The sequence below is a fragment of the Arvicola amphibius genome, chromosome 4 (genome assembly GCF_903992535.2).
Source record: "Arvicola amphibius chromosome 4, mArvAmp1.2, whole genome shotgun sequence".
Classification (NCBI taxonomy): domain Eukaryota; kingdom Metazoa; phylum Chordata; class Mammalia; order Rodentia; family Cricetidae; genus Arvicola; species Arvicola amphibius.
Genome location: NC_052050.1, coordinates 76621797 through 76646237, shown reverse-complemented (window position 1 = coordinate 76646237; position 24441 = coordinate 76621797). Strand labels below are relative to the sequence as shown.

Sequence of the window (24441 nt, the reverse complement as noted above, 5' to 3'; positions counted from 1 at the left end):
TGCAAGGGAGGCCCTGTGAGACTAGTATTTATTCTATGACATTTAGTAGTGAAGTCCATTGGGCTAAGGAAAAAACACATAGTCTCTAGCTTCAGAGTGGAGAGCCAGGTTAGCTGAACCCAGCTCTCAGACAGGTTCAGCCCTGCTGACACGGCTAGAAAATGTCAGGAGGTCACAGTTTTCCAGGCTAGGAGGTAAACATCTTTGTCAATACCGCTGTTGGTCACAGGAAAAGAATCAAGAAACCTAGGTTTGGGAATTGCATAAGCATTATTTACCCAGGAAGCAAGGATCAAAGTCCTTCTCTAGGACAAAGGATTCGAAAATAGGTCACGAGGTCCCCCAATCAGCACAGCTAGCATTTTGTTCAGTCAACTTTAAAGCGGTGCAGAACCGTGTCTTTCACAGAAGGATAATCGCCACACTGAATGTCACTCAGGCCTCCACTTAGAAATACCACATCCTTATTTCAGAGCCACGATTAAAGAACAGAGTCCCTGGGACTCCTCAAAGCATTCTAGAAGGCAATGGGCATGACTGTATTCAAGGCACGGGGTCTGAGATTATGGGTTCATGGTGTTTGCTTTTTCCCTTCTAAAATTGGGACATCCATCTTGGGCATCTTGAAGGTTGCTGGATCGTCAGCTACTTGGGTGGTGTGGACAAGTCTGAGCCCCTGAGAGAGAGCTCTGGGCTCCTTTGTAGGGCTACCTGTCAAAACCTCCAAAATCAGACCTATGGATCAGTCTTGGTCCAAGGGGCTCCACTTATCTGATGAGTTCTTATCAGTCCCACTTCAATGGTCCATGGTGCTAGGATTTGGGTCAGATATGGCTAGGAAGGAAGCAGGGGTAAAGCAGCCTGTGATTTCTGCTTTTTGGATGAGCGAGGGGTGTTCTCTGTGGTAGGGTGAACATTCTGAAGCTTTAACTTATGGAGTGCTACTTGGTCTCCTCAGTGGGAAGGCCCTGGTGACAGATGTAGCCAGCATCTTTCAAAATGTCTGATGCTCTCCTAGGTTCATTTTGTGGTGAGAGAATTTATGATGACATGGGTAGTCTTAGCTTTCACCATGGAAATTTTGTCCACTGTCAGTAGATATTGACAGAGTCTTACAGTGGGGAGGTGACAACTGGCTTCTCCTTCCTCTGCTTGATGAAGTGCTGATATGTGCATTCTGGAATCTCTGGCTTCCAGGGGATGCTGCTCATGTCCAGTGGAGAAGGAGTCATGGGTGCAGGGTCCTCAAGGCCATCATCATATCTGGATGCCTGGCAACATAGCTCCATGGATAGGGACATGTCTAGACGCCTTGTGTCACTGGGCCAGGAACATAGTGAAATGATGTTAGACTATGCTGATAGATATTAAATGGAGAACATTATCCAGGTACTGCACATGAACAAAGCTTCCATTCAGAGGTTCTGCACAGCTGCTGCAGCATGGCTACCAATCCCTGATTGCAGTTCCTGGGGCACAGTAGTCCTTTAATGCTCATTGAATGAATGAGAGAAAGATGCACGAGTACGCCTCCCTAATATTAGAGAGACTTAAGATTGGTAGAGAATAGATTCTGGAAGAAAGAACAGAGGGTCTTACTGATGAAGCAGAAGAGCTGATTTCATGTGAACACAGGATGAGTGGAGTCTCTTGAGGGGCACAGTGAAAACAGTAGCTTAGGAGGGTGCCTTGTTATGTATGCCATGATCTGTGATAAATTAGAGATTTAAACTACTCTCTGCAGAATCTTGTAATTACTTTGAGAAGTAATGAGGTCCCAGGACCCAAGTTATATTTTCCTCCCTGTGGGGATTATTCAGCATGGGAATTCAGAGTGTCGTGGCCTTCATAGACTGCATGTTATTGTTTAATTAGCTGATTATGGTGAACTATCGACATAGTGTCATAACAAAAATTCTGTAAGGTAAGACCCATATATGATTAATGTAGGCATATAGCCCGTAAGAGAGGTTTTTTTTTTGCCTCCCCCCCTTATACTCTGCTAGGTATCAAAACCAATGGCGTGTGCATGTTAGTAAGCACAGACTTTTTGAGGAAGGCTTAGTTTCTTCGTCTGTAAAAGAGAGCTAAAACATATCAGTGGGTTTTAAAAACTGACTATTGAGATAGGGTCTCATTTTGATAGATGCCTTGGCTGGTCTAGAACTTGTTAGATAGACCAAGATGGCCTTGAACTCATACAGATCCACCTGCCTCTGATCCTTCTACTAAAACCATGAATTTCAGATTTCATTCTTCCCTCCACATACATAACTTTCCTTCTTTCTTTGTAGGCGTTCTCAGTGCCTCTGATCGCTCCTACAGGAAAGGACTGACTGAGGAACAATCTGGAAGAAATGGCTCAGTGCTTCTTCTAGACTTCAAATAGTTTTAGTTGCTAAACACAGCACACGGGAGGCAGAGGCAGGCCGATTTCTCTGAGTTCCAGGCAAGCCCGACCTACATAGTTAGACCATGCTTCAAAGCAAAACAAAACACCCAAACCAGGAAAACAAGAACGTTAGGATACTGGAAAGACTACCTCCCCTTTATTTATTTTTTTTATTTCCTTTCTTCAGACAGGGTCTTATTCCATAGCTCAAGCTGTCCTGAAACTTAGTATGAAGCCTGTGTTGGCCTATAATTTTCACCATGTCTGCCTATGCCTCCCAAGTGCTGGTATTACCCCTATGGATAACTATGCCTGGATTGAGTTTTTTTGGTTTGTTGTTGTTTTCTTTCTACACTCAGCATAGGAGAGGGCAAGGAACGAAAAGGCTTCCACAGTGAACTCTCTCCAGTGGATCTAGGGAGAATAAGCAACGCGGCGGGACTTCACGAATCCTAGCATACGGGCTGCCTTTCCTCTCACTAGAATTTTCCTTTTTTGAAATGAGCAGGTCCCTAGAAAGAAGAGATTAGTCCTTAGTTTCTAAAAAGTGAAGCCAAGAAAAACACTCTTCGTGCACACGCTAGAGTTCCTGTCATGTGGATATGGAGACTGTCTGGTCCATCTGTCCTAGGTCCAGCACCTGGCAAGTTGACTACCGGAATAGACACGCAAAAAGTGTTTCAGGATTATTTTGGAACTTTAGTTATCTTTCCCACAGAAGCCTGTTGTGCCCACACTCGGCCACAAGCAAGTCCACGCCTAGAAATAACATTCATTCTAAGGATCTCTGCGCAAAGATTCTTGGGAAGCGGTTCCCCTTCTGCATTCTCCCGCTATTCCTCCCCCGGGTCGTCTTTGAAAGAATTGGCACGACTCGCGTTTCCTTCCCTTCTCCCACCTCCGAGGAACAGCCGAGAACGGGCAGGAGCAAACACCAATCATACAGCTGTATTTTCCTTCCCAACCAATAGATCCAGGCAGCAAGTATAGATGCTACCGTCCATCCCGCCCCCGCTTAGATTCGACGCTTGACAACTCACCCGACCAATGGGAAGTTCCTACTCCGAGCGCGGGGGCGGGACCCAGCCAGTGACAGACGGCTGCCCCTGACCAATGGGCTGACCTACGCGCGGGAGGGGTGGAAGGCGGAGCCAATGGCGCGGTGCCAATCAGGAGCATCAGAGAAAGGGCGGGACGACAGTGTTAGCGGGAGGGAGGGGAAGGCCTCGGGAACCCAGCCGCGCTGCCGCCGCCGCCGCCGCCGCAGCCCGAGTCGGAGGAGGGAGAGACCAGTGAGAAAATGGCGGCCGTGGCTGCTGAGGCGGCGGCGACCGCGGCGTCCCCCGGGGACGGGGGCGCCGGCGAGGCTGAGCCGGAGCTGGAGCCCATCCCCGGCAGCGAGGCCGGCACCCCCCTCCCGGTCACGGCCACCGAGGCGGCGGTGCCGGACGGCGAGGCCGACGGGCGCCAGTCCGCCCCTCAGGCCGACGAGCAGCCGCTGCCGCCGCCGCCGCCGCCGCCGCCGCCGGGGGAGCTGGCCGGCAGCCCCGAGGCTGAGGCGAAACCTCCCGAGCCCGCGGCCGCCCCGGCCCCGCCGCCCGAGCAGCCCCCGGCCGCCCCCGAGCAGCCCGAAGACGCGCCGCGGCCGCCGCCAGCTCCGGTGCTCGTGCCGCCGGCGGGCGGGGACTCGGCGGTGTCTCAGCTCATCCCCGGCTCGGAGGTGCGGGTCACGCTGGACCACATCATCGAGGACGCGCTCGTCGTGTCGTTCCGCCTCGGGGAGAAGCTCTTCTCCGGGGTCCTCATGGACCTGTCTAAAAGGTACCCGCCGGCCCCCCGACAGCACGCCGTCCGCTCCGCCGCCAGGGAGAGCGCGAACCCCGGCTGCTTCCGCCCCGCCCTCGGGTCCTGCGCGCCGCTGTCCTCGTGGGGCGCGCTCCGCGTGGGGCAGACGCGCGCGGCCCCGGAGGGCGGGCCCGGCCCCAGGTGTGCGGCTGGGGACGCGCGCGCGGGTGCAGATGGCTGGCGCACCCCGCCTCCTCAGCTCCGGCCCTCGGCGACCCTGGCTTGCGCACCGGGGCAGATGGGTTAATGTAAAAAGCAGATGGATCCCCCGGAGGACCGGGTGCCGGGCGGGGGAGAGGTGCTGCCGAGGCACTGTCTTGTCCTCACATCAACCTTTTAAGTTTAGCGGGCCGAAGAAAGGGGTGTGTGCATTGGGCTTCCCTAAAGGTTACCTGTCACTTGTTAAAAGAGGAAGAGCCTTGAGTTACTGAACCTTTTTATGCTGTTATTCTTAGTGCTGGAAGTAGTTCCCCCCGGGGGAGGAGGGACGACTCTTCAAAAGGAGGCACGTTTTGCTGATTTTACTTATAGCTTAAAGAAATAGCTGAAGACGGGATGAAACCCTTGCCTTTTAATCTTTAATTTCAAAGTGGTGGGTTTACAAAAAAATGTTGGAAACACTTTTTCATTGGCAGTGCTAGAGATTGACTCCCAACTGACTTCTGGGACTGTTTACAGTTAAATTTGTTTAGACCGGAAGGTTGAGTTCACCTACAAACCTCTGTCTTAATCAGTATATTTTCATCTTTTTTTTTTTTTTAAATGTTCTGGGCACTGCTTTAAACAAGTAAAGAGGATACTCTTTTTTTCAGTTTAGAGTTAACCTTTTTATTCTCTTCTTTTGCAGATAGGAAGTGCAGAGACTCCCATTCATGGCTCTCCATTCTGTTTCCTGCAACAGCACACACACTCTGGTGTCTCACCTGTTTGGAAATGGTTTACTATTAGTGCGTTTGGTGTGTTTCTGTATTGATTTAATTTCTTTTTGCTGTACTGGGGGCTGCACCCAGAACCTCCTGCATGCCAGGCAAGCATCCTAGCATCCTAGCATTGAGCCACACACACCCCAGCCTTCTCCCACCTTTCTGTTATTTTTGAGACACGGTTGGGTTAAGTTGTCCATGCTTGCTTCGAACTTGCAATCTTCCCAACGCAGCCTCTCCCAAGTACTGGTATGACAGGCATTTCCCATCATACCCCATATCCTGGCTTCTGCTTTGCTTTTAATTCCTTGACCTCCCATCAAGACACAGGAATCCTTTTCCATTTGGGAACAAGTCTTTAAAGTTCTTAATGGAATATGGTGGTTTGAGGGGAGGGGGCGGTGATGGGCGCCTGTTCTGTCAGTCTGTATACTTTGTTAGTCTTCAGGGTTTTTGTTTTGTTTGATTTTTTTATTATTATTTTTAGCAGATTTGGGTTAGTGCTTTCATTAATACTTTAGTTTTCATAGTTAGCTGAATAAGACAGTGCTTTCTGCTGTTGTTTTTAATAGCAAGAGAGACACTCTAATGTGTATGCTATTGAATCAAACAGAAGAAGAGGCCAGTGATTGTGTGAGAATCTGAATTTCAAATCTGCAAAAGAAAGGTGCAGAAAGGTAAGTTTTTGGAAATAGAGTGGATTGTGTTTTCTCTTGTCGAGGTGCTCATTGTGTCAGCGTTAGAAAATTGTCATTTTGAGTTGTGCTCTAGTTTGCTAATAGCATTTCTTATAAATAGTAATTTCTTTTGTTGGAGGAGTTGCTTTCCCTTTGGAAAGGATATGGAGTTTTAGTCTTGCTGTGTTGAACTCTTGGGCTCAAACTGATCCTCTTGTGGTAACTTCCACCTGCCTCAGCACCCACAATAGCTGTGTCCTCCCTTTGAGCTGTATAGCCAGCCTCAGGAGATACTTTTTATCTACTGTACTCAGGCAATAGCTACATTGTATTCAACAGACACTTTAAAAATAATTTGTAGCTTATTTGAATTGGCCACTTCCTGGTAAAAGTAACAAGAGCTCCCAATTGAATGGCAGACATTGTATCACATAAGTTAGAGTTCTCTTAACTCTAGTGATGGTGTATCATTTATATGGGAGCCAGTCGGAGGCTTATTTATCTTGGCCAGCTAGCTTATTAGTGGCAATGTAAAGACTTCAATGTAAGTTAAAAGTTGGATGGGGTAACAAGTTTGTTTTTTTTTTTTTTTTTTTAAGCAGGAAGTAAAGAATTGTGTGCTTTTCATTTTCTGTGCTTTTCTTGATTTCTGGTGGCTGTGCAGAGTAATGCAAAGGATCCTGGATCTTGAAGCCAAGCAGAGTAGTCCATTAATAGGCTGCTCTGGAGAGTCTATATTTCCTTTCTTTGAATATAGGAGAACATACATAATAATCTCAGAAGTTGGAGTTCTGCCTATCCAGTGAGATAATTGGGAATGTGTCAGTGTATTTGTGCTTTTGTTTAGTCTTTAAGAGGGTTTGTTATTGCATTTGTTTAGTTATTTAGTTAGCTTTTTTTGGTGATAAGGATTGAATCCAAGGCCTCAAACATGCTAAGCATTGATTCTACCCTTATAGTTCTTTTGAGGGTAATTTGTTTGGCCAATTCACATGAATACAAACAAACATAAAAATGCATATAAACCATGTGTCAGCTTACCAGAAAGGACAGAACATATTGTTGACCAACTGTACTTTTTTTAAAAAAATTTCTTTATTATGTATACAGTATTCTCAGTGCTCTGCCTGCAGGCCAGAAGAGGGTACCAGATCTCATTACAGATGGTTGTGAGCCACCATGTGGTTGCTGGGAATTGAACTCAGGACCTTTGGAAGAGCAGGTGGTGCTCTTAACCACTGAGCCATCTCTCCAGCCCCCCAACTGTACTTTTGATGAAGACTCTATCATCCTGTGACTTCATAGTTCTCTAGTTTGTACAAGTGCAAACTATGATGTTTTCAACAATGGCACTTCTCAGAATTTACCCTTCCTTTAAGTAGCACATCAGCTGTACCACCCCTTATCTCTAGAGATCTTGGCCTTAAATGGCATGGTTAGCCTAAAATGAGGGTAGTTTGAATAGCTAGTTAAAAACAAATTTTGTTTATCATAGCATAAAAAAGTATTGAATACCTTTAAGTGAAGCATATAGCTTCTAGTTCATTTACACTAGCTGTTATTTAATACCCAGCTCCCTTAGCTAGTTTAAATGACTTGTTTATTGAGGTCATTAGCACTGTCTAATGACAAAGCAGTTAGCCTTACACATGAATTTTATTTTTTTCTTGTCAATCTCAGCTTTTACAGTTTTGTCATATAAAGCATGCTTTAGTAAACTGATTATTTTAGACAATAATAAATTATTGAGTATTTTTTTGGTGGGCTTTTTATCATGGGATATAAGTCAGTATGTATACACTGCTCAGCTTCAGTGTTTATTATAATTTAGTTAAATGTATTATATCACATAACTGCTTTTGAATGAAATCCCATACATATCTATAAACATTCCATCATAGCCCTTTGTAAAGATAAGGACTTTTTAAAAGTAACCATACTACTATTATCATTCCTAGAATTCTAGCATTTCCTTATATATTATTAAACCTATGGTCAGTAAATGTTAATGTTAACATCTCAGGATTGTTTTGTTCAAATTATAATACAAGTAAAGTTCATACCTGTACATGATTAATTTTCCAGGCCTCTGTTTATCTGTGGTTCTGCCATTATATTTACCCCTTGCTATTTGTTATTCTGGATCTTTTTCCACAAATAGCAAAAAAATATAGATTGAACCTCTGTGGATACAGTTTTGTTACCTGTTTAGTAATTCTCATTGCAGATTGAAGGGACAGCAGTTTCATTCCGGTCCCCTCAGGACCCTTTTTGCTTACCAGAATTGAATTAGTTAATAGTTAAAGTGGTTATGGGTATCTCTTACTTCCCTGCAGATTTTTTCAGTCCATGCCTAAAGGAACATTTTATATGCAAATTATTTTTTTCATTTTTTGAATCAGAGTTTTATGTAGCCCAAATTGGCCTTGACCTCTGGATCTTCCTGTTTCTACTTCTCTAGTGCTGGAATTCAAAGGCTTGAGACACCAAATCTGACTTTTTTTTCCATTTTTTAAAAGAAGAGGTCTTGTGTATATAGCCTTGGCTGGCCTTGAACTAGCTATGTAGCCCAAGTTGGACTTCTCCATTCGACTCCTATTAGGGCTATAGGAGTGCCATGTTCAGAGGGATTATTTTATTTATTATTATCTTAAAAATAATTATGAAGCTACTTTGAAACCCTGAAAAATATTTCTGAATCCCTGAATTATGGAATCATGAAGTAAGCATTGGTACATGAAAGGCTTGTATATTTTAATTTTGTGGCACAAGCATATTATTGTATTTTTACAAGTATCATATTCTATGTATGGGGGCCATTTATTAAAAATTGAAATGATTTCTTTTGAAAACTTCAGCATTTGCTGTTTAGGATCTTAAATTTGTAGAGCATTTATTTGTTTTTAAAGGGAATGTAAACCAAGACAATGATTTCTTTTCTTTACAGAGACCATGAACGTATGGTGCAATAGCCCTACTTTTGGTGGGAAAAATATACAGCCATTCTGGTGAAGCAGTGAGTAGTGGTGTCAGTAGTTTATACTGCAGCTTTGAGGCTGAGGTCCTAGGCCCTCTAGTAGTGTGTGTGAAGGTTGGCTTGAGCTGTACATTCTGAATTTACTGGTGATAATATCTTATCTTGAAAGGTATTAGAGGACTTGTAAAGTAAGTAAAGTAGCAGAGGCAAGTGCCAGTCTTGTAAAGTAAGTAAAGTAGCAGAGGCAAGTGCCAGTCATGTTCTGATCCAGACAACTTCTAGGATGCTCATTACTCTACTGAGTGAGTTCCTCCATTGCATATTGCTTTAATCTGACTGTTCTGGTGAGCACAGATTCTTAGTTGTTGGTAAGTAAAAACCCAGTTTGAATCTGAGAACAAAGAATTGTGATAATTTTTCACTTTGAGACAGGGTTTTACTGTGTAGCTCAAGCTGACCTGGGGTTTGCAATCTTTCTGCCTCCTGAGTCCTGGGATTATAGGGTTATAATTGTCTATCTCACAAATATTTTTTTATCAATTTTATTAGATCTATTTTTATATTATATCCCCCCCCCAAAAAAAAAAAAAGTTTTTTGGACAGGCTTGCCACATAACTTATGCTGGCCCTGAGCTCAGATGTTGTTCTTGCCTTAGCTTCCCGAATGCTAGAGGAACAAGCCTGTGTCACCACATCTACCTATAGATGTTATATGTTAGGTTAGCTATTCCAGACATGCTCTATTGGACTTGAAGCTTTTCTTTCTTTGAGACAGAATCTTTTTCTGTGGCCCAGGCAGGCCTTAAACGTCCTTGATCTCTTCTGTCTTAGCCTTTTTAGTGCTGGGATTACAGGCAAGGCCATGCTTGGCAGGAGTTTCTAATAAGGTTAATTTTCAATTTTTTACACATAAATAAAACCATACATTAGTGTGGGGTATTAAAAACATTTAAGTCATGATGAAACTATGTGTTGGTAAGAACAGCTTTTTGGGGGGTTTTATTAAGTAGCTTGAATATTAGTGCTTATCTTCACTGTCTCGCTGATTTCAGATTGTAAAAGAGGAAAGATGTTATTTGGCCTATCAAGTACATCATTTCTTAGTAGTTTAGTTCTCCCTGAACTCCTAAATTAAGATGCACGTTACCAGAAAGAAGCTTGCTGTAGTGGCTGGCAGATAGAGAAGTAAGTGGTGGTTTAGTTACATTCTGTTTGGATTTAATGCAGAATAACATTGCTAAACACATTTTAGTCAGTGGTTCTCAAAAGTGTATAGATTTCTGGGGTTGGAGAGATGGCTTAGCTCTTCCAGAAGATACAGGTTCAGTTTCTAGCATACACAAGGCAGTTCACAACTGTCTTATTCCTGCTCCAGGGGATCCAAGATTCTAACCTTCAAGGGTGCAGCACACATGTAGTTTGCATAAATACATGCAGGCAAAACACACATACATATAAAATATTTTTGAAAATACATAGATTTCCTTCCCCATCAATTTGATTTCATTCTGTGATTCTGGACCATTTAGGAGATACTAGGTTTGTTTTGTTGTTGTTTTGGTTTGGTTTGGTTTGGTTTTTTGAGATAGGTGTTTTCTGTATCACTTTGTTGCCTGCCCTGGAACTAGCTCTTGTAGATCAGGCTGGTCTCAAACTCACAGAGAACCCTTCCTGCCTCTGCCTCCGGAGAGCTGGGATTAAAGGCATGCACTGCCACCGTCCAGCAGGAGATACTAGTTTTTAAGGAATAGTTTAGCTCAAACAGAGGGTAAATTTCTTAATCCTGCTACAAGAAGTTAATTTAGAATGGAATGTAATTGCAAACTAAGAAATGCATTTGGAGAATGCACAACTTGAGTAGCATATCCAGATTATTGCTGTAAAGCTGCTGGTATGTACACTTGGAAGTGATTTCTTAAATTTAGCTTCCTGTTGCAGGTACAGTTGTCCATAATTTCTGTTTTCTTCCCTTTATACCGGTTCTGGACAGCTGCCTACCCCTGTAGTTTCACTCCTCTCCTCGTTCAGATCACCTAACAGCTGCCAAGCTTTATTTTCTGGACTTTAATAACTACTCTGCACTTGCCATTTATTTCCCCCTTGAGGCAGGGTCTTTAGTCAATTATTGTGTAGTTGAGGATGGCCTCTATCTTGAGTGCTACAACTATAGATGCATGCTACCACTTCTTGCTTTTAAGAGGTGTTGGGGACCCAGCCCAAGGCTTCGCCTATGTTCTGTAAGCACTCTACCAGCAGAACTACTTTGCCAGCCCCTACAGTTGCCGTTTCTGTGTTGTATACATTGTTTCATTTCACTCTGGAAGATTTTTCAGGGTTAAATTTGTAGACATAGTGCCAGAGTAAGTAAATTGCTTGAAATTATAAATGGTAGATATTAGTAGGGATATATAAAATGCCTGTTATTGGCGACCACAGGGCCCTGTGCCTTGGTTGGCCTTAGACCTTGAGGCTTCCTGTCTTAGCCTTCTGAGCCCTGGAATTGCAGTGTTTACAACATATCTTAGCACTTTTAATTTTTTTATTTCTTTTTCTTTTATGCGTTATTGAGAGAGGGTCTCATAAAGTCCAAGTTTCCCTCAACCTTGGTAGCTGAGCCTGCTTGAAGTCCTGATCCTCCTGTTTCTTCTATTCCTAAGGGCTGGGATGGCAGAAAGGTGCTTTGGTTCCTAGGTAATTCTCTTTTGCCAGTATTGGGGATTGAATCTAGGGCTTCATGTACATTAGAGGAGAGGGGCACTCTGACACTATTTTGAAGCACTGTCGATTTGCCTAACCAGTTACTGCCCCCACCCCAGTAGTCACAATGCCAGCTACTAACCCTACTCTTTATTTTATCTTGTGTTTTGGAGACTGAGTTCAAAGGATGTCTTGCAGGATTTGGTGTTCTCTTTTACCATGGTGATTAAATTCAGGTTGTTGGCTTGTTGGCAATCACCTACCCACTGAACTGTGAACTGTCTTGCATGGCTTTTGTTTGTTTGTTAGTTTTTTGAGACAATATCTTGTTATTTAGCCTTGGCTGGCTTGGAACTCACTGTGTAGACCAGGATGGCCTAGCACTTACAAAGATCTGCCTGCCTGTGCCTCCCAAGTGTTGGGGTTAATGCCTGTGCCTTTATTTTTTTGAAACAAGGTCTTCTGTTTCCTAGCCTAGGGTTCACTATGTGGGAAGAAAGTCTTGAACTTCTTACCTTCTGTCTTCTAATTCTTAAGAGTTGGGATTACAGGAAAGCACTACCATAACCAGTTATATGTATTTATATATATAAATTTAGAGTTTTCTGCATGGCAGAAGTAACATAGGCCTGCATCCTGAGCTCTTTTTTTTTTTAACTTTTATTTATTTGGTATGTGTGGGCACTCATGTGTGTGTAAACGTGTATGTCATGGCTTGTGTGTGGAAGTCAAAGACCTAATTTAGAGAATCTGCTCTCTCCTACTGTGGGTCCTGGGGTTCAAACTCTGGTTTTGTCAGGTTTGGTAGATGATCCCATTTACTGGGGGAACTATCTCATTAGCCCTCAATTTAAAAAAAAAAAATTTTTTTTCTTGTTTTCTCAAATGCTTCGGTACAGCCAGATATACCTAGTTCCTGGGCTATATAAAGAAGACCATGTCCAAAAGACGATATGGTTTGGTAGAACAAAGATTGATGGTAGGAGTAGCAGTGCACGACTTTAATCCCAGCACTCGAGAGGCAGAGGCAGGTGGTGAGTTTGAAGCCAGCCTTGTCTACAGAGTGAGTTCTAAGAGAGGCAGGGCTACACAGAGAAACCCTGTCTCGATCCCGCTCCAAAGGTTCTCTGTCATGGTTGCCTTTCTAATTTTAAATTTTTGTGTATGAGTGTTTTGCCTGCATGTATGTCTGTGCACCATTTGTGTGCTGGTACCCATGGAGACCAGTAGGGAGTATTGAATCCCCTAGGACTAGAGTTAGAAGTAGTTATAAACCACCATGTGTGTGCTGGAAATCAAATCCTGGACTTCTGGAAAGAGCAACCTGTGCTCTTAAACCCTGAGCCATTTCTCTAGCTCCAAGATTAGATTTTTTTTTTTAAAAAAAATGTGTGTGTGTGTGTGTGTGTATATATATATATATTAATGTGCATGGTGTTTTACCTGTATGTGTGTCTGTGAGAGGGTAATCAGATCCTGGAGTTACAGACAGTTGGGAGCTGCTATGTGGGTGCTGGGAATTGAACCTGGATCCCCTGGGAGAACAGTCAGTGCTCTGAACTGCTAAGCCACTTCTCCAGCCCCAAGATTAGATTTTTTTAAAAACTATTTTTAATGTATTTTTTGGGAATTATCTGTCTAAATGGTGTATTAATAATATACCAAAATAATGAGAACATTATTTTCCCTACCACACTATAGTAAATGATGTGTGTTTAGCATTTGTAAGAGAGCATATGCTTGCGTACATATACACGTGTGCTTGCAGGTGCATATGGAGGTCAGATATCAGTTCCTCAGGTGTCATTCCTTGTGAATGTTTCCCTTGTTTTGAAGTTTTAGCTGTTATCAATTATGTTTAGGTATGTGTGTCTGCATGTGAGTGCAGGTGACGGGTAGACCAGAGGTGTTAGATCCCCTGTCTAGAGTTATAGTTGTCAAGCCACCTGACTTGGGTGCTGGGAACTGGAAGACACTGGGTAGTGCCATTCTTCTAGTACCTCTGCCTTGCTTTTTGAGACAGATTCTCTCAGTGGGACCTGGGGCTTGCAGTTTAGACCAGAGTGGCGGCCAATAAGTTCCAGTTATCTGCCTCCAACTTTCTCAGTCAGTGCTGGGATCACAAATGGTTCTGGCAATCAAATTATGTTCTCTTGCCAGTAAGGCAGAACTTCACGTCCTAATTGATGTTTCTAGATCATGTTTCTGTAATTAAATTTATTTTTTCTTTTCCCTCCCTCCCTCCTTTCTTGTTTTGTTTTTGAAACACTATATTATAGCCCTGGCTGTACTGGAATTCCCTATGTATACCAGGCTAACCTCAAACTCAGAAATCTACAAGTGCTGGGATTAAAGGCTTGTACCACTATGCCATCTTTTTCAATTATTGTAGAGAACTCTTGTAAAGTTTTTACCTAGGGTCTTTAATTTGTATGTCTCTCTCCCTCCAGTATCTAATAGCTTAGGCTGACTTGGAACACAGTATGTAACTGGGATGACTTTGTACTGATTCTCCTACCTCTCCTTCCCAAGTGCTGAGATTAGAGGCAGCGTCACTATAGCCAGATAATCACTGATTTTTTTAAAACTTTGCCCCATTGCTTTATCAATTAAATTTTTTTGTTTTAATTTTTTCTTTAAAAATTAAATTTTGTGTGTGTGTGTGTGTGTGTGTGTGTGTGTGTGTGCTTGTGCTTGGTGCCAAGGAGGCCAGAAGAGGCCAATGGATCTCCTTGAAGTAGCATTAAAGTTGTTAGCTGCCATGTAGGTACCTGAATTTGGGTTCTCTGAAAGTGCTGCATGATGTTCTTTACCACTGAGCCATCTCTCCATCCTGTTTTAACATTAAAAAAGATTTATTTTTATTATTAATTATATGTATATCTAGTGTGCATATATGCATGTGTGTGCAGATGCCTGAGGAGGCTAGAAGTGTGAGAATTCCCTTTAGAGCTGGAGTTACAGGTAGTTGTGAGCTGCCTGATGTGGGTGCTAGGAACCAAACTCAGGTCCTCTATAAAGCAGCACACACTTGTAACCACTGAGCCACCTCTCTAGCCCCTTGCTTTATCTTTTTGTTTGTTTGTTTGTTTTTTTCAAGATACAGAGTTTCTTTGTGTAGCCCTGGCTGTCCTAGTTCTAGCTCTGTAGACGAAGCTGACCTTAAACTCAGAGATCTTCTTGCCTCTGCCTCCTGAGTGCTAGAATCAAAGACATGTGCCACCTGCCCAGCATCAATCTTGATATCAACATCTTTCCCTAAACTTTTTACATTAGGCTGAAAACATTTTCAGATGTATTTGTATATATTTAAGTTTTAAAAAATGTTGTTGTTCTGTGTGTGTGTGTGAGAGAGAGTTAGTTCAGGTTCCACAGTGCCTGTGTTGAGGTCAAAGGACAACTACGAGCAGTTTATTCTCTCTTTCTACCTTGACTTCTGGAGATCAAATTCACATTGTCTGATGTGGATGGCAACACATTTGCCTGGTTAGCAGCTCCACCTGTCTTATTTTAAGATGGGCTATTTCTCTGTAGTTTATAGGCTGGCCCGAATTCGCGTCCTTTTACCCCAGCTTTCCAAATGGTAGAATTACGCTTGTGGTTGATTATTGTAAAACACTTTTATGAAATTTTTGTCTTGGATTTTCTTCCCACATTTATTTTTCTTTTCTTTTAAAAACAATTTTATTAGACTTATTCTTTTGTTATTGTGTGACTGTTTGGCCTGCGTATGTGTCTGAACACATTCCCTTCGAACTAGTGTGTTAGGGATGGTTGTGATCCACCTTGTGAGTGCTGGGAGTCAAACCTAGGGGCTCTGCAAGAGCAAGCCGTGCTCTTAACCATTGAGCCATCGCTCTGGGCTCATCTCTCCAGGCTCACCTTTCATTTTTTAAAATCAACTTTACAGCCTACAGTTTCATTTATTCCACTCCCCATCATCATCGTATATTTAGTTGCAGTCTGATTCAGAAAATGTAAGGATTGTTTCTCAACTTGGGTTTGACTGATGTACTTCTTGGGTGGTATAAAAAAATATAAATGTTTTCAGGGCACCATACTTGTTTCCCCAATGAGAAATTTATTTTCCATGCACTAGTAATCACAAATATGATTCTTTTTTTTTTTTTAATTGAGCCGTCTCACTGGCCTACAAATATGATTCTTTTCACTGTATTTCCTATATTTGGGTAGATATTACCTGTCTTTGTTTTATTTGCTTGTTTGCTTTTTGAGATGGGGTCTCATATAGCCAAGAGTATTTTTGAGTTTTTTATCTAGCATGGATGACCTTGAACTTCTGATCCTTTGCCTCCATTTCATAAACGCTGTTACAGGCATATGCCCCGTACCTGGTTTTCACAGTGCTGAGGATCAAGCCCAAGGCTTTGTACATGTTAGGTAAGCACTGTCAATTGAGCTACATTCACAGCTATTCTTCTCTTGACACCAAGTCTCATGCTTTAAGGCAAGGCTGGCCCAGAATTCACTATTTTGACAAGGATGGCCTTGAAGCTGTGGCAGTCCTACTCCAGACTCAGAGTACTAACTGAGCCATCAACCCTCAACTTTCGCATTAATTTCTTCTAATGTAAAAAGTAATACAACATTTAGCATCTTAACTGTTGCTTGTACAATTCAGGGTGATATTAAGTGTGTTTAATTGTTGAGGCAGATCTCCCATCTTGCAGATTAAAACTTGCTAGACTACATATCCTTTTCTCCTTCCCCAGTCCCTGGCATACCATTTCTGCTCTCTGCGTCTGCTTGTTTTTGTTTCTAGGAATGGGGGACATTTTTCAAAGTTCCCTATTGTCTTAGTCACTTCTTCCACAGGCCACACCTATGTGAACGTATGGGGCCATTTTCATTCAGACCACCACATTATACTCCCTGGTCCCTACATAGGCTTGTAACCAGTCATATCATAATGCAAAAATGCCGTCAGCCCAACTTAAAAAGTCTCCATAGTCTATTACAGTCTCAACACTGTTTAAAACTCCAAAGTTTCTTCTGAGATTCATGGCAATCTTTTATTTGTAACCCCCTGTAAAATCAAGCTCAAGGCACACCACATACTTCCAAAATACAGTGGCATAGAATATATACTACCATTCCAAAAGGGAGGAAATGGAGCATAGCGAACCAAAGCAAGACTGAAAACCAGCATGGCAAACTCCAAATTTTGCATCTCCATGTCTGATGTCAAGGGCTCTTATCTTCAACTTTTAGCCTTGTTGACTGCAGCACACTTCTCTCTCTTGGGCTGGTTCCACATTGCAGACTGGTTCCCAAGACTCTGGCATCTGTAACATCTTGGGGTATCCAACACAATCCAGGCTTCTCTTTTACAGCTTCCTATAATGGCCTCTCTGGGCTTCCACGCAGGGACACTCCTGCTACATACACCTGGCCTCAATGACTTACCATAGAGCCAGATACTATAACCCCTTTTATCTTAGTATCCCTGATTCTAAAGCCAGAGCCACAGGGCTATAGCCAAAGTTGCCAAGTTCTGTGCTTGCTAGGTCTTGAATTTGGCCCCCACTTTCAATGACATTTGCATTCATCTTTCTGTTGCTGGTTCCCTTCATTGCTTAAGCTTTCCTTTAATTTGTTTTCACAAATTGGAAGCTTAGCTTGGAGTTGGGGGTCTTACCCTGAGGTTACCACCACACCCTTCATTCCATTTAGCTTTAGGCTTCTCTAAACTTTTTACCTCCTGGAGCATAAGACTTGACTCTAATTAAACATTCCCTGGTACTCCTTTTCTCTTCAAGCTGTACTTTTTATGTTTCTCCTTGCCCCCTTGTTGCTTTTCATTGTAGATCCTCATAAGTGATCACCAGTAACCACATGACAAGTCAATATTCGTTTGTTTTGAAATCTCTGCCAGTGCTATTAACCCCAAACTCTTTAAGTTTAGCAGCAGGTAGATTTTTAGGACAAGGGAAAAAAAGCAGCCATTTATTTATTTATTTATTATTTATTTATTTATTTTTGCCAAAATATCACAAGAATGGTCTCTAGGCTACTCTTTACCCCAAAACATGGTTTCTTTGTGTAACAGTCCTAGCTGTCCTGGAACTTGCTTTATAGACCAGGCTGGCCTCGAACTCGAACTCACACCTGCTTCTGCCTCCTAAGTGCTGGGATTAAAGGCATGTGCCACCATTGCCCACTTGTTAATATTCTTCCCCTTTGAAACTTTTTTTAGCTGGGCCCTAAATACCACTATCTTCTATGCTTCTACTAGGAAGGCCCAGTAAGTCCCCCTCAAAGCTTCAACCATATTTCCAGTTCAAAGTTCCAAATGTTTTGTAATTTTCCAACAAACAGCATGGTCAGACCTGTCACAGCAATACCCCGCTTCCTGCTACTAACTTATATCTTGGTCACGATGAAGAGACACCAGGACCAAGGCAACATTTATAAGAGAAAGCATTTAATTAGAAGTTTGCTTACAGTTTCAGAGGTTTTGTCTGGTATCAGCATGGCAGGAAGCATGGAAGTATGCAGGCAGGTGCTGAAAGCTATATCCTGGTCAATAGGCAAAGAGAAGCACAGGGGTCTTGCATGGACTTTTGAAACCTGAAAAGCCACCCCCCAGTGATACACCTCCTCCCACCAGGCCACACCTATATGAGCCTATGGTGGCATTTGTATTCAAACCACCACACCAGTGGGTTCCTGAAACTGAAGTCCATAAAGAATTGGTTTTTCTTTTTTTTATACACTTAAATTTTTTTTATTTGTTTTGTTTTGCTTTTTGGGTAGTGACCCCAAAGTCAACTTTATGTGATTTTAAATCCTTTGGTAAATAGCTAATTTGAAGTTAAATAAAATTGGTACATCTTCACAGCTGTCACTATCAAGTGTAACTTGATCAACTTTATTCTGTTTGGGGCACTAGCCCCAAACTAATGATTATTCACTACTTTCTTTACAGCACAGAGCTTAGGTGGCATGTGCCTGTAATCCTAGCCCTCCTGAGGCAGGAGGATCATGGTTACATAGTGAAACACTGTCTCAAATTTTAAAAAGTACAGGGTTTGTAGATATAATTCTAATTAAAGTACTTGTTTTGGGGGATATTGACACTGAAACAGAGTCATGTGCATATTGGGCCCCATCACTGAGATCAATACTTCATCCATCTAATCCAGTTATTACTTCAAGTGTTGCAGTGCTAATGATATTTTATAATGATCCTACAAGTGGTTTTCACAGTCTTCCTGATAACTCACATTCATACTACATTAGGAGTAGGTTATTTATTATAGATAAATACAGATCTTCTACACATGCTAAAATATTAAAATGTTGATCACTGAACATCAGTTTAAAGCAGCATGTTTCTTTTGTTTATTGAAAATTTAAAAATATGGAACGCTTCACGAATTTGTGTGTCATCCTTGTGCAGGGGCCATGCTAATCTTCTCTGTATTGTTCCAGTTTTAGTATATGTGCTGCCGAAGCGAGCACAAGCAGCATGTTTCTTGTATTTCATTTTTACAGAGAAACTAAAGACCTTTGGATCTGTTGATAAACACTTTCTGCTATACTGTAAAACTGGTCTGTGAGCAAACTGAGATGATGCCTTAGTAAATGGTCCAAAGTACAGAATGCTAGAATATAATAGATAATTTTCTATTTCCTAGATATCTTTGGAAATTAAAAGGTTACTTAGGGTTAAATTACTTTATTTTTTCTTCATTTTATTCATTCACTTATTTATTTTTTGAGACTGAGTCTAGGCAGCACAGGCTGGACCTGAACTCTTATAGCCAAGATGTGTATATATGTGTGTATGTGTGTTTATATACGCCCCCCCACACCATTAGATACAAATAAACACTGTTAGAGAATCATTAAGTAACAATATGTACTTTGGGGGTTTTGGAATGAATGAATTCAGGCAAGAGTCATGACCCAGCAGTGTGGGCCTAGTCCTGGTAGGGGGTCTGGCTTTGGTCATCTGAGAGGATGGGCTGCAGCTGCTTATACAGGCCCCTCAGCTTGGCCAGCAACTAACTCCTGGATGAAGTCCTCTGTGGGATTTGTGCAGTACTCCCAAGAGCTCCTGAAGTTTTTGGTTTCTTTCTTCTTCACTGTTCAATTCCCACAATTCATAGGTGTTGACTTCATTTGGCAAGTCTGACTCCGCGATAGTACAGCTTCTCCTGGTGCCTATCCATCTGCTTTTCCACATTCAGCTGCCACTGCAGCTTCCACTGGTTGTACTTGATGCTGACTTGTGTGCTGACTCATGCACTTACTGTTTCTGCAGCCTGATGGGGCTTACCACCCAACTCCAGCTTGCTCAGCACACACTTACCCAGCTGCTGTGCTTCCATTGCTCCTTGCCCCTCTGCCTCCCCTGTCTATTTTTTTTAAACCATGTATGTGTGTTGCTGTATGGGTAGATGCACCCTGAGGTCAGTGCTGTAGGATCCCCTGGAGCTGTAGTTAACAGGAAGTTATGAGTCACTTGACATGCATCCTGAGAATCAGATTCAGGTCCTCTGGGAGGGCAATAATGCTCTTAACCAGTGAGCTATCTCTACAATCCCAGCCTTGATTTTATCTCATAAATTTTGGGATTTGATTACATGCATGTGTACCATGTCTAATCTAAAATTATAATCAATATATTATCATAAAGTTTTACTTTTGAGGAAGTAAAGATTTATGATAACTAGGACAATATATTGTAACAAAAATTATTATGTGGGCCCCTGAAACTGGAAAGTGACCTTTTATATGCATTGGTGTTTTGCCTGCATGTTTGTAAGTGTGTGGATGTTGTAATCCCCTGTAACTGGAGTTTCAGACAGTTGTGAGCTGTCATTTGGGTGTTGGGAATTGAACCAGAGTTCTCTGGAAAAACAGCCAGTGCTCTTAACTGTTGAACCTTTTGTTTTTTAAGTCAGACTTCATATAGCTTCTAAATCCTAGGATGTAGGCACATACTTCTATTCCCAACTGGTAATTCTGTTTCAAAAGGGATGAATGTAATTTGTTGGTAAAATTTTCTGTTGTATTAAGATGGAGTTGAATTAATTTCATTTGTCCTGATTAAGTATTGACCTAACCAAATTTCACAAAGGAATGTGAAGCAAAATAAGCTTGCTTCACATTTTCCTGTCTTTATAACCTAATCTTTTGCTGATTTTAAGGACACGTAGGTTTTTGTATATGGGGTAGGCACATATGTATGTAGAGGCCAGAGATCAACCTCGGGTGTCATTCTTAGGAGATGTCTACCTGCCTCCCCCCCCTCCCCCTTTGTCTTTTGAGACAGGGTTTCAGTGGGATCTGAGACTCACTCGTTAGGCTAGGCTAGCGGGCCAAAAGGCCACACGGATCAACCTGTCTCTATCTCCTGAGTTTGGATTATACACATACCATCACACCCAGGGTTTTACATGGTGCTAGAGATTAAACTCTGGTTCACAGGTTTGTGCAGCTTTAGTTTATTGACCGAGGTATCTTTCCAGTGCCTGGAGAGGAAGTTTCTAAACACATCTGTTTGAAATAAAATAAGCGTGGATATTTTTCAAGTGGTCACACATAATTTTTTTTCCTGTTGTAGGAGACTTCATTTTTGTCTTCTGTTGACCTGTTTGCTGAGAGGGTGGTTGGGTCCATTGAGAGCACTTGGACCTATTATTGCAGCTAACTCTGATGATCGTTTTTCTGAGTGATTAGTTTCTTCCAACTCCTTTGCTTGTCTACAGATGCTAATTCCTTTGCATTTCTTTATTTTTGTATATAATTTTTAAAAGAATCCCCTCCTGCATTTACTTCTTGGCAAAAAGAATTGGAAGGGAGTAAATGAGAATCAGTTGTGTTCAGCTGAACTGCTCTAAACAGAAGGAAAAGAATTAATTTGAAGTTAGGAATGAGTTGATTGAGGGTTCTGGTAAGTTCATGCAGATGAATACTGCCATCATTAAAACAAACTAACTTTCCAAATCAGAAGTAGGAATTAGAAATACAAGGAAAACCAGATGTGGTGGCACATGTCTGTAATACAGCACTCAGAAGGTCATATGTTAGAAGCCAGCTTGAGCCATATACATAGTGAGTTTCAGGCAAACCTGGGCTATAAGACTCTGCCTTAAAAATCTGAAAATTAAAATAAATTAATCTAGAAATATACCTGGCTTAAAATAGGTAGTTGTTGGTAAACATTTCATTTAGGGTTCAATATTCTCCTGAAAAGGAATTTGGGTAACAGTTCTTAACCCAGGAAGCAATGTGAATTTAAGAATAGAATTATGCCGGGCGGTGGTGGCACACACCTTTAATCCCAGCACTCGGGAGGCAGAGGCAGGTGGATCTCTGTGAGTTCGAGGCCAGCCTGGTCTACAAGAGCTAGTTCCAGGACAGGCTCCAAAGCCACAGAGAAACCCTGTCTTGAAAAATCAAAAAAAAAAAAAAAATTGACTTCAAGAATAGAATTGATAAGCAATATTAGAAATTGTGAGTAAAATGATGAATAAACTTATATCTTACATGGGATTCAAATCCTAGAATGAAATAAACCATTTCCTGCTTTGGGTTTTAGAGACAAGGAGTCTCACTGTGTAACCCAATCAGACCCCAGAAGATCTCTCTGCTTCTGCCTGTCCTAGTCTGCGGTAACTGGTGTGCTGCCATTCCTAGTTCAAAAGATGACTTTCACACCGTCATTTATTCCCAGAAGTAACATGGATTTGTTTGTTTGACAGGGTCTTTATGAACTTTTGACCCACTTCCCAAGTATGCTGGGTTTACTAGTGTAAGCCAAGTATGAGCCATCATGCTCGGTGTTTGCATTACTGGGACTTGAACCCAGGGCTTGAATCATGCTAGGCGAACCTTCTACCAACTGAGCGACATCCCTAAACTCCTAGACTGGGGCTTTTCACTTATATCTCTTGTCTTGACAAAAAATGTTAAATACCAATAATCCTCTTCTCTTTGACACTTCTACTCATTCAAAACACTCAGTTTTGAAATCAATTTTAAGTAATTGTAGCTACAGGAAGTGTAAAGACAATATAGAGGACTCTTGGACCTTTACTCATTTTTCCTCATAAAGGGATTTCTTTATTATTATTTATTTTGTGTGGTGCTAGAGATTTATGCCAGGCATGCCCAGGCAAGCAATGAGCTATAACCTTTGTGCCTGCTTTAGATTTTTTTTTTTGACACAGAATCTTGCAATACAGCCTGAGATGCCTTAGAATCTAGATCCTCCTGTTTCAGCCTCTGGCAGAATTTTCCTCTCTCCCTCCCTGCCTCCCTGCCTCCCTCTCCTTTTATTTTTTGTGCTGAAGATTGAAGCCCTTGGGTGTAGCATGTTAATGCATGCTCTGCCATTCAGCTGTACCCCTAGTCAGACATTCTGTGGTAATTAAAGACTGAAGATGGGAAAGGTTCGAATGAGTCTTGGAGCGTTCACATGCAGCTCTGTAGGAGGAAGCTGTGCAGGGGATGCCACTCCACCTTTCATCGCACACTGCTCATTGACATTTCCCTGGCTGAGCTTGCTTCTTGGTTAGCACTGATGTGGGACATAAATGTCTGCTTTAGCAAAACATAAGGCAGCAGTGCTTATGGAAAGTTCAGATTACAGTTTTAGAGGAGATTGACGATTCTGTGCCTCGGCACAGAGCAAGATTCTGTTTCACCCTCCAGGAGATTGTGATGAACTAGAATTTAAGCCAGGCACGGTGCGAATACTTTCAATCCCAGCATTCAGTAGACAGAGGCAGGTGGATCTCTGAGTTGGGAGGTCAGCGTAGTTGAGTTCCAATACAGTCAGAACTACATAGAGGAAACCGTGTCTTGAAGAAATAATGATTGAAAAAGACTGTAATTACGTTGCTACTTTTTCTTTGACAGTGCTGGCGATCAAACATGGAGCCAGGGCTCCACCACTGCACAGTCCTTTGATTTATTGAATTGAGACAGGATCTCACTGTGTGTTCTAGCCTGGCCTTAGCCTTGATAGTGCTGGCACTGCAAGTGCTTAGCTTAGTGCTGTAATATAGTCTCAGTAACCTTTTGGTGTTAATGGCTTTCAAACTTCGGTTTAGTTAAAAATATGTATGTGTCTGCATGGGGAAGGGGTGGTTGAGACAGGGTCTCATGTATCTGAGACTGGCCTTGAATTGATCATTCTGCTTCACCTCCCAAGAAGCACTCGTGTTTGTGGTCATCTACAAATACACGAGACAGATACTGCAATTGTATTAGTATTACTCTTGCTGTTCTTAGACACAGATTTTGATTTAATCATAGTGTGATCCTTGAAATTGGTTTCATAACTAGTGTCTCACTATCTGAGGTGGCAACATGATGACTGAGATGAATGAGGACATGTGATCCTTTTTTTCCTTTTCTCTTAAAGTGATTTTTTTTCTAGTCTCTGAGGTCATTTTGTAATTATTTAAATATTTTTGGGGTCAGACAGATGCTTCACTGGTTAAAAGCACTACTGCTATTCAATCTAGATATAAGTAAGATATACAAATTCTAAGATCTACATTAGTAAAATATAAAACTTTAAACGAAGTAAAATTTATGCCTAATATTTGTTGATGAGTTTGTTGAGGAATACTAATCTATGAGCTGGGAAGTAACTTTATTTTATACATGCAAAACTAAAATTTACAGTTGATAAGCACTCTGAAAACTTCACTTTAAATAACTAGGTGTGGTGAGATGTGCTTGTTGGCGGCACCTGTGAGGCAGAGGCAGGAGGATTTGAGTTTAAGGCCAGCCGTACTACATATCAGCTTCTAGGCCAGCCTGGAATATACATAGTGAGACACTCTCAAAAAATAAACTCAGTAATGTTATTATGTCTAAGTTGTCTAGTCCCAAAGAGTTATTTTTTAGAGAGGAACATGAGAGGGTCCTATCTTTTTTGTTTGT

At 41.9% G+C, this 24441-nt stretch overlaps 1 protein-coding gene, 1 non-coding gene and 1 pseudogene across 9 annotated transcripts in view; 1 reads left to right on the top strand and 2 right to left on the bottom strand.

The window, feature by feature from the left end:
• Positions 1-517: 517 nt before the first annotated feature.
• Positions 518-3563, bottom strand: LOC119811514 (annotated as a pseudogene).
• A 129-nt stretch (positions 3564-3692) lies between these two features.
• Pwwp2a (PWWP domain containing 2A) overlaps positions 3693-24441 on the top strand; it is a 40936-nt gene continuing 20187 nt past the window's right edge. For 3 of the 8 annotated variants that reach the window (XM_038324807.1, XM_038324802.1, XM_038324800.1), the window contains exon 1: positions 3693-4213. In XM_038324807.1, coding sequence (XP_038180735.1) covers positions 3693-4213 — 521 coding nt within the window. Of the gene's footprint in view, positions 4214-5084; positions 5838-7125; positions 8854-9866; positions 10000-14661; positions 15913-24441 lie in introns of those variants that run through there. The other 5 variants (XM_038324804.1, XM_038324805.1, XM_038324806.1 and 2 more) reach the window with 5 other exon arrangements.
• On the bottom strand, positions 18890-18996 carry LOC119813761. The gene has a single exon (XR_005285222.1). It is a non-coding gene; the product is annotated as a U6 spliceosomal RNA (small nuclear RNA).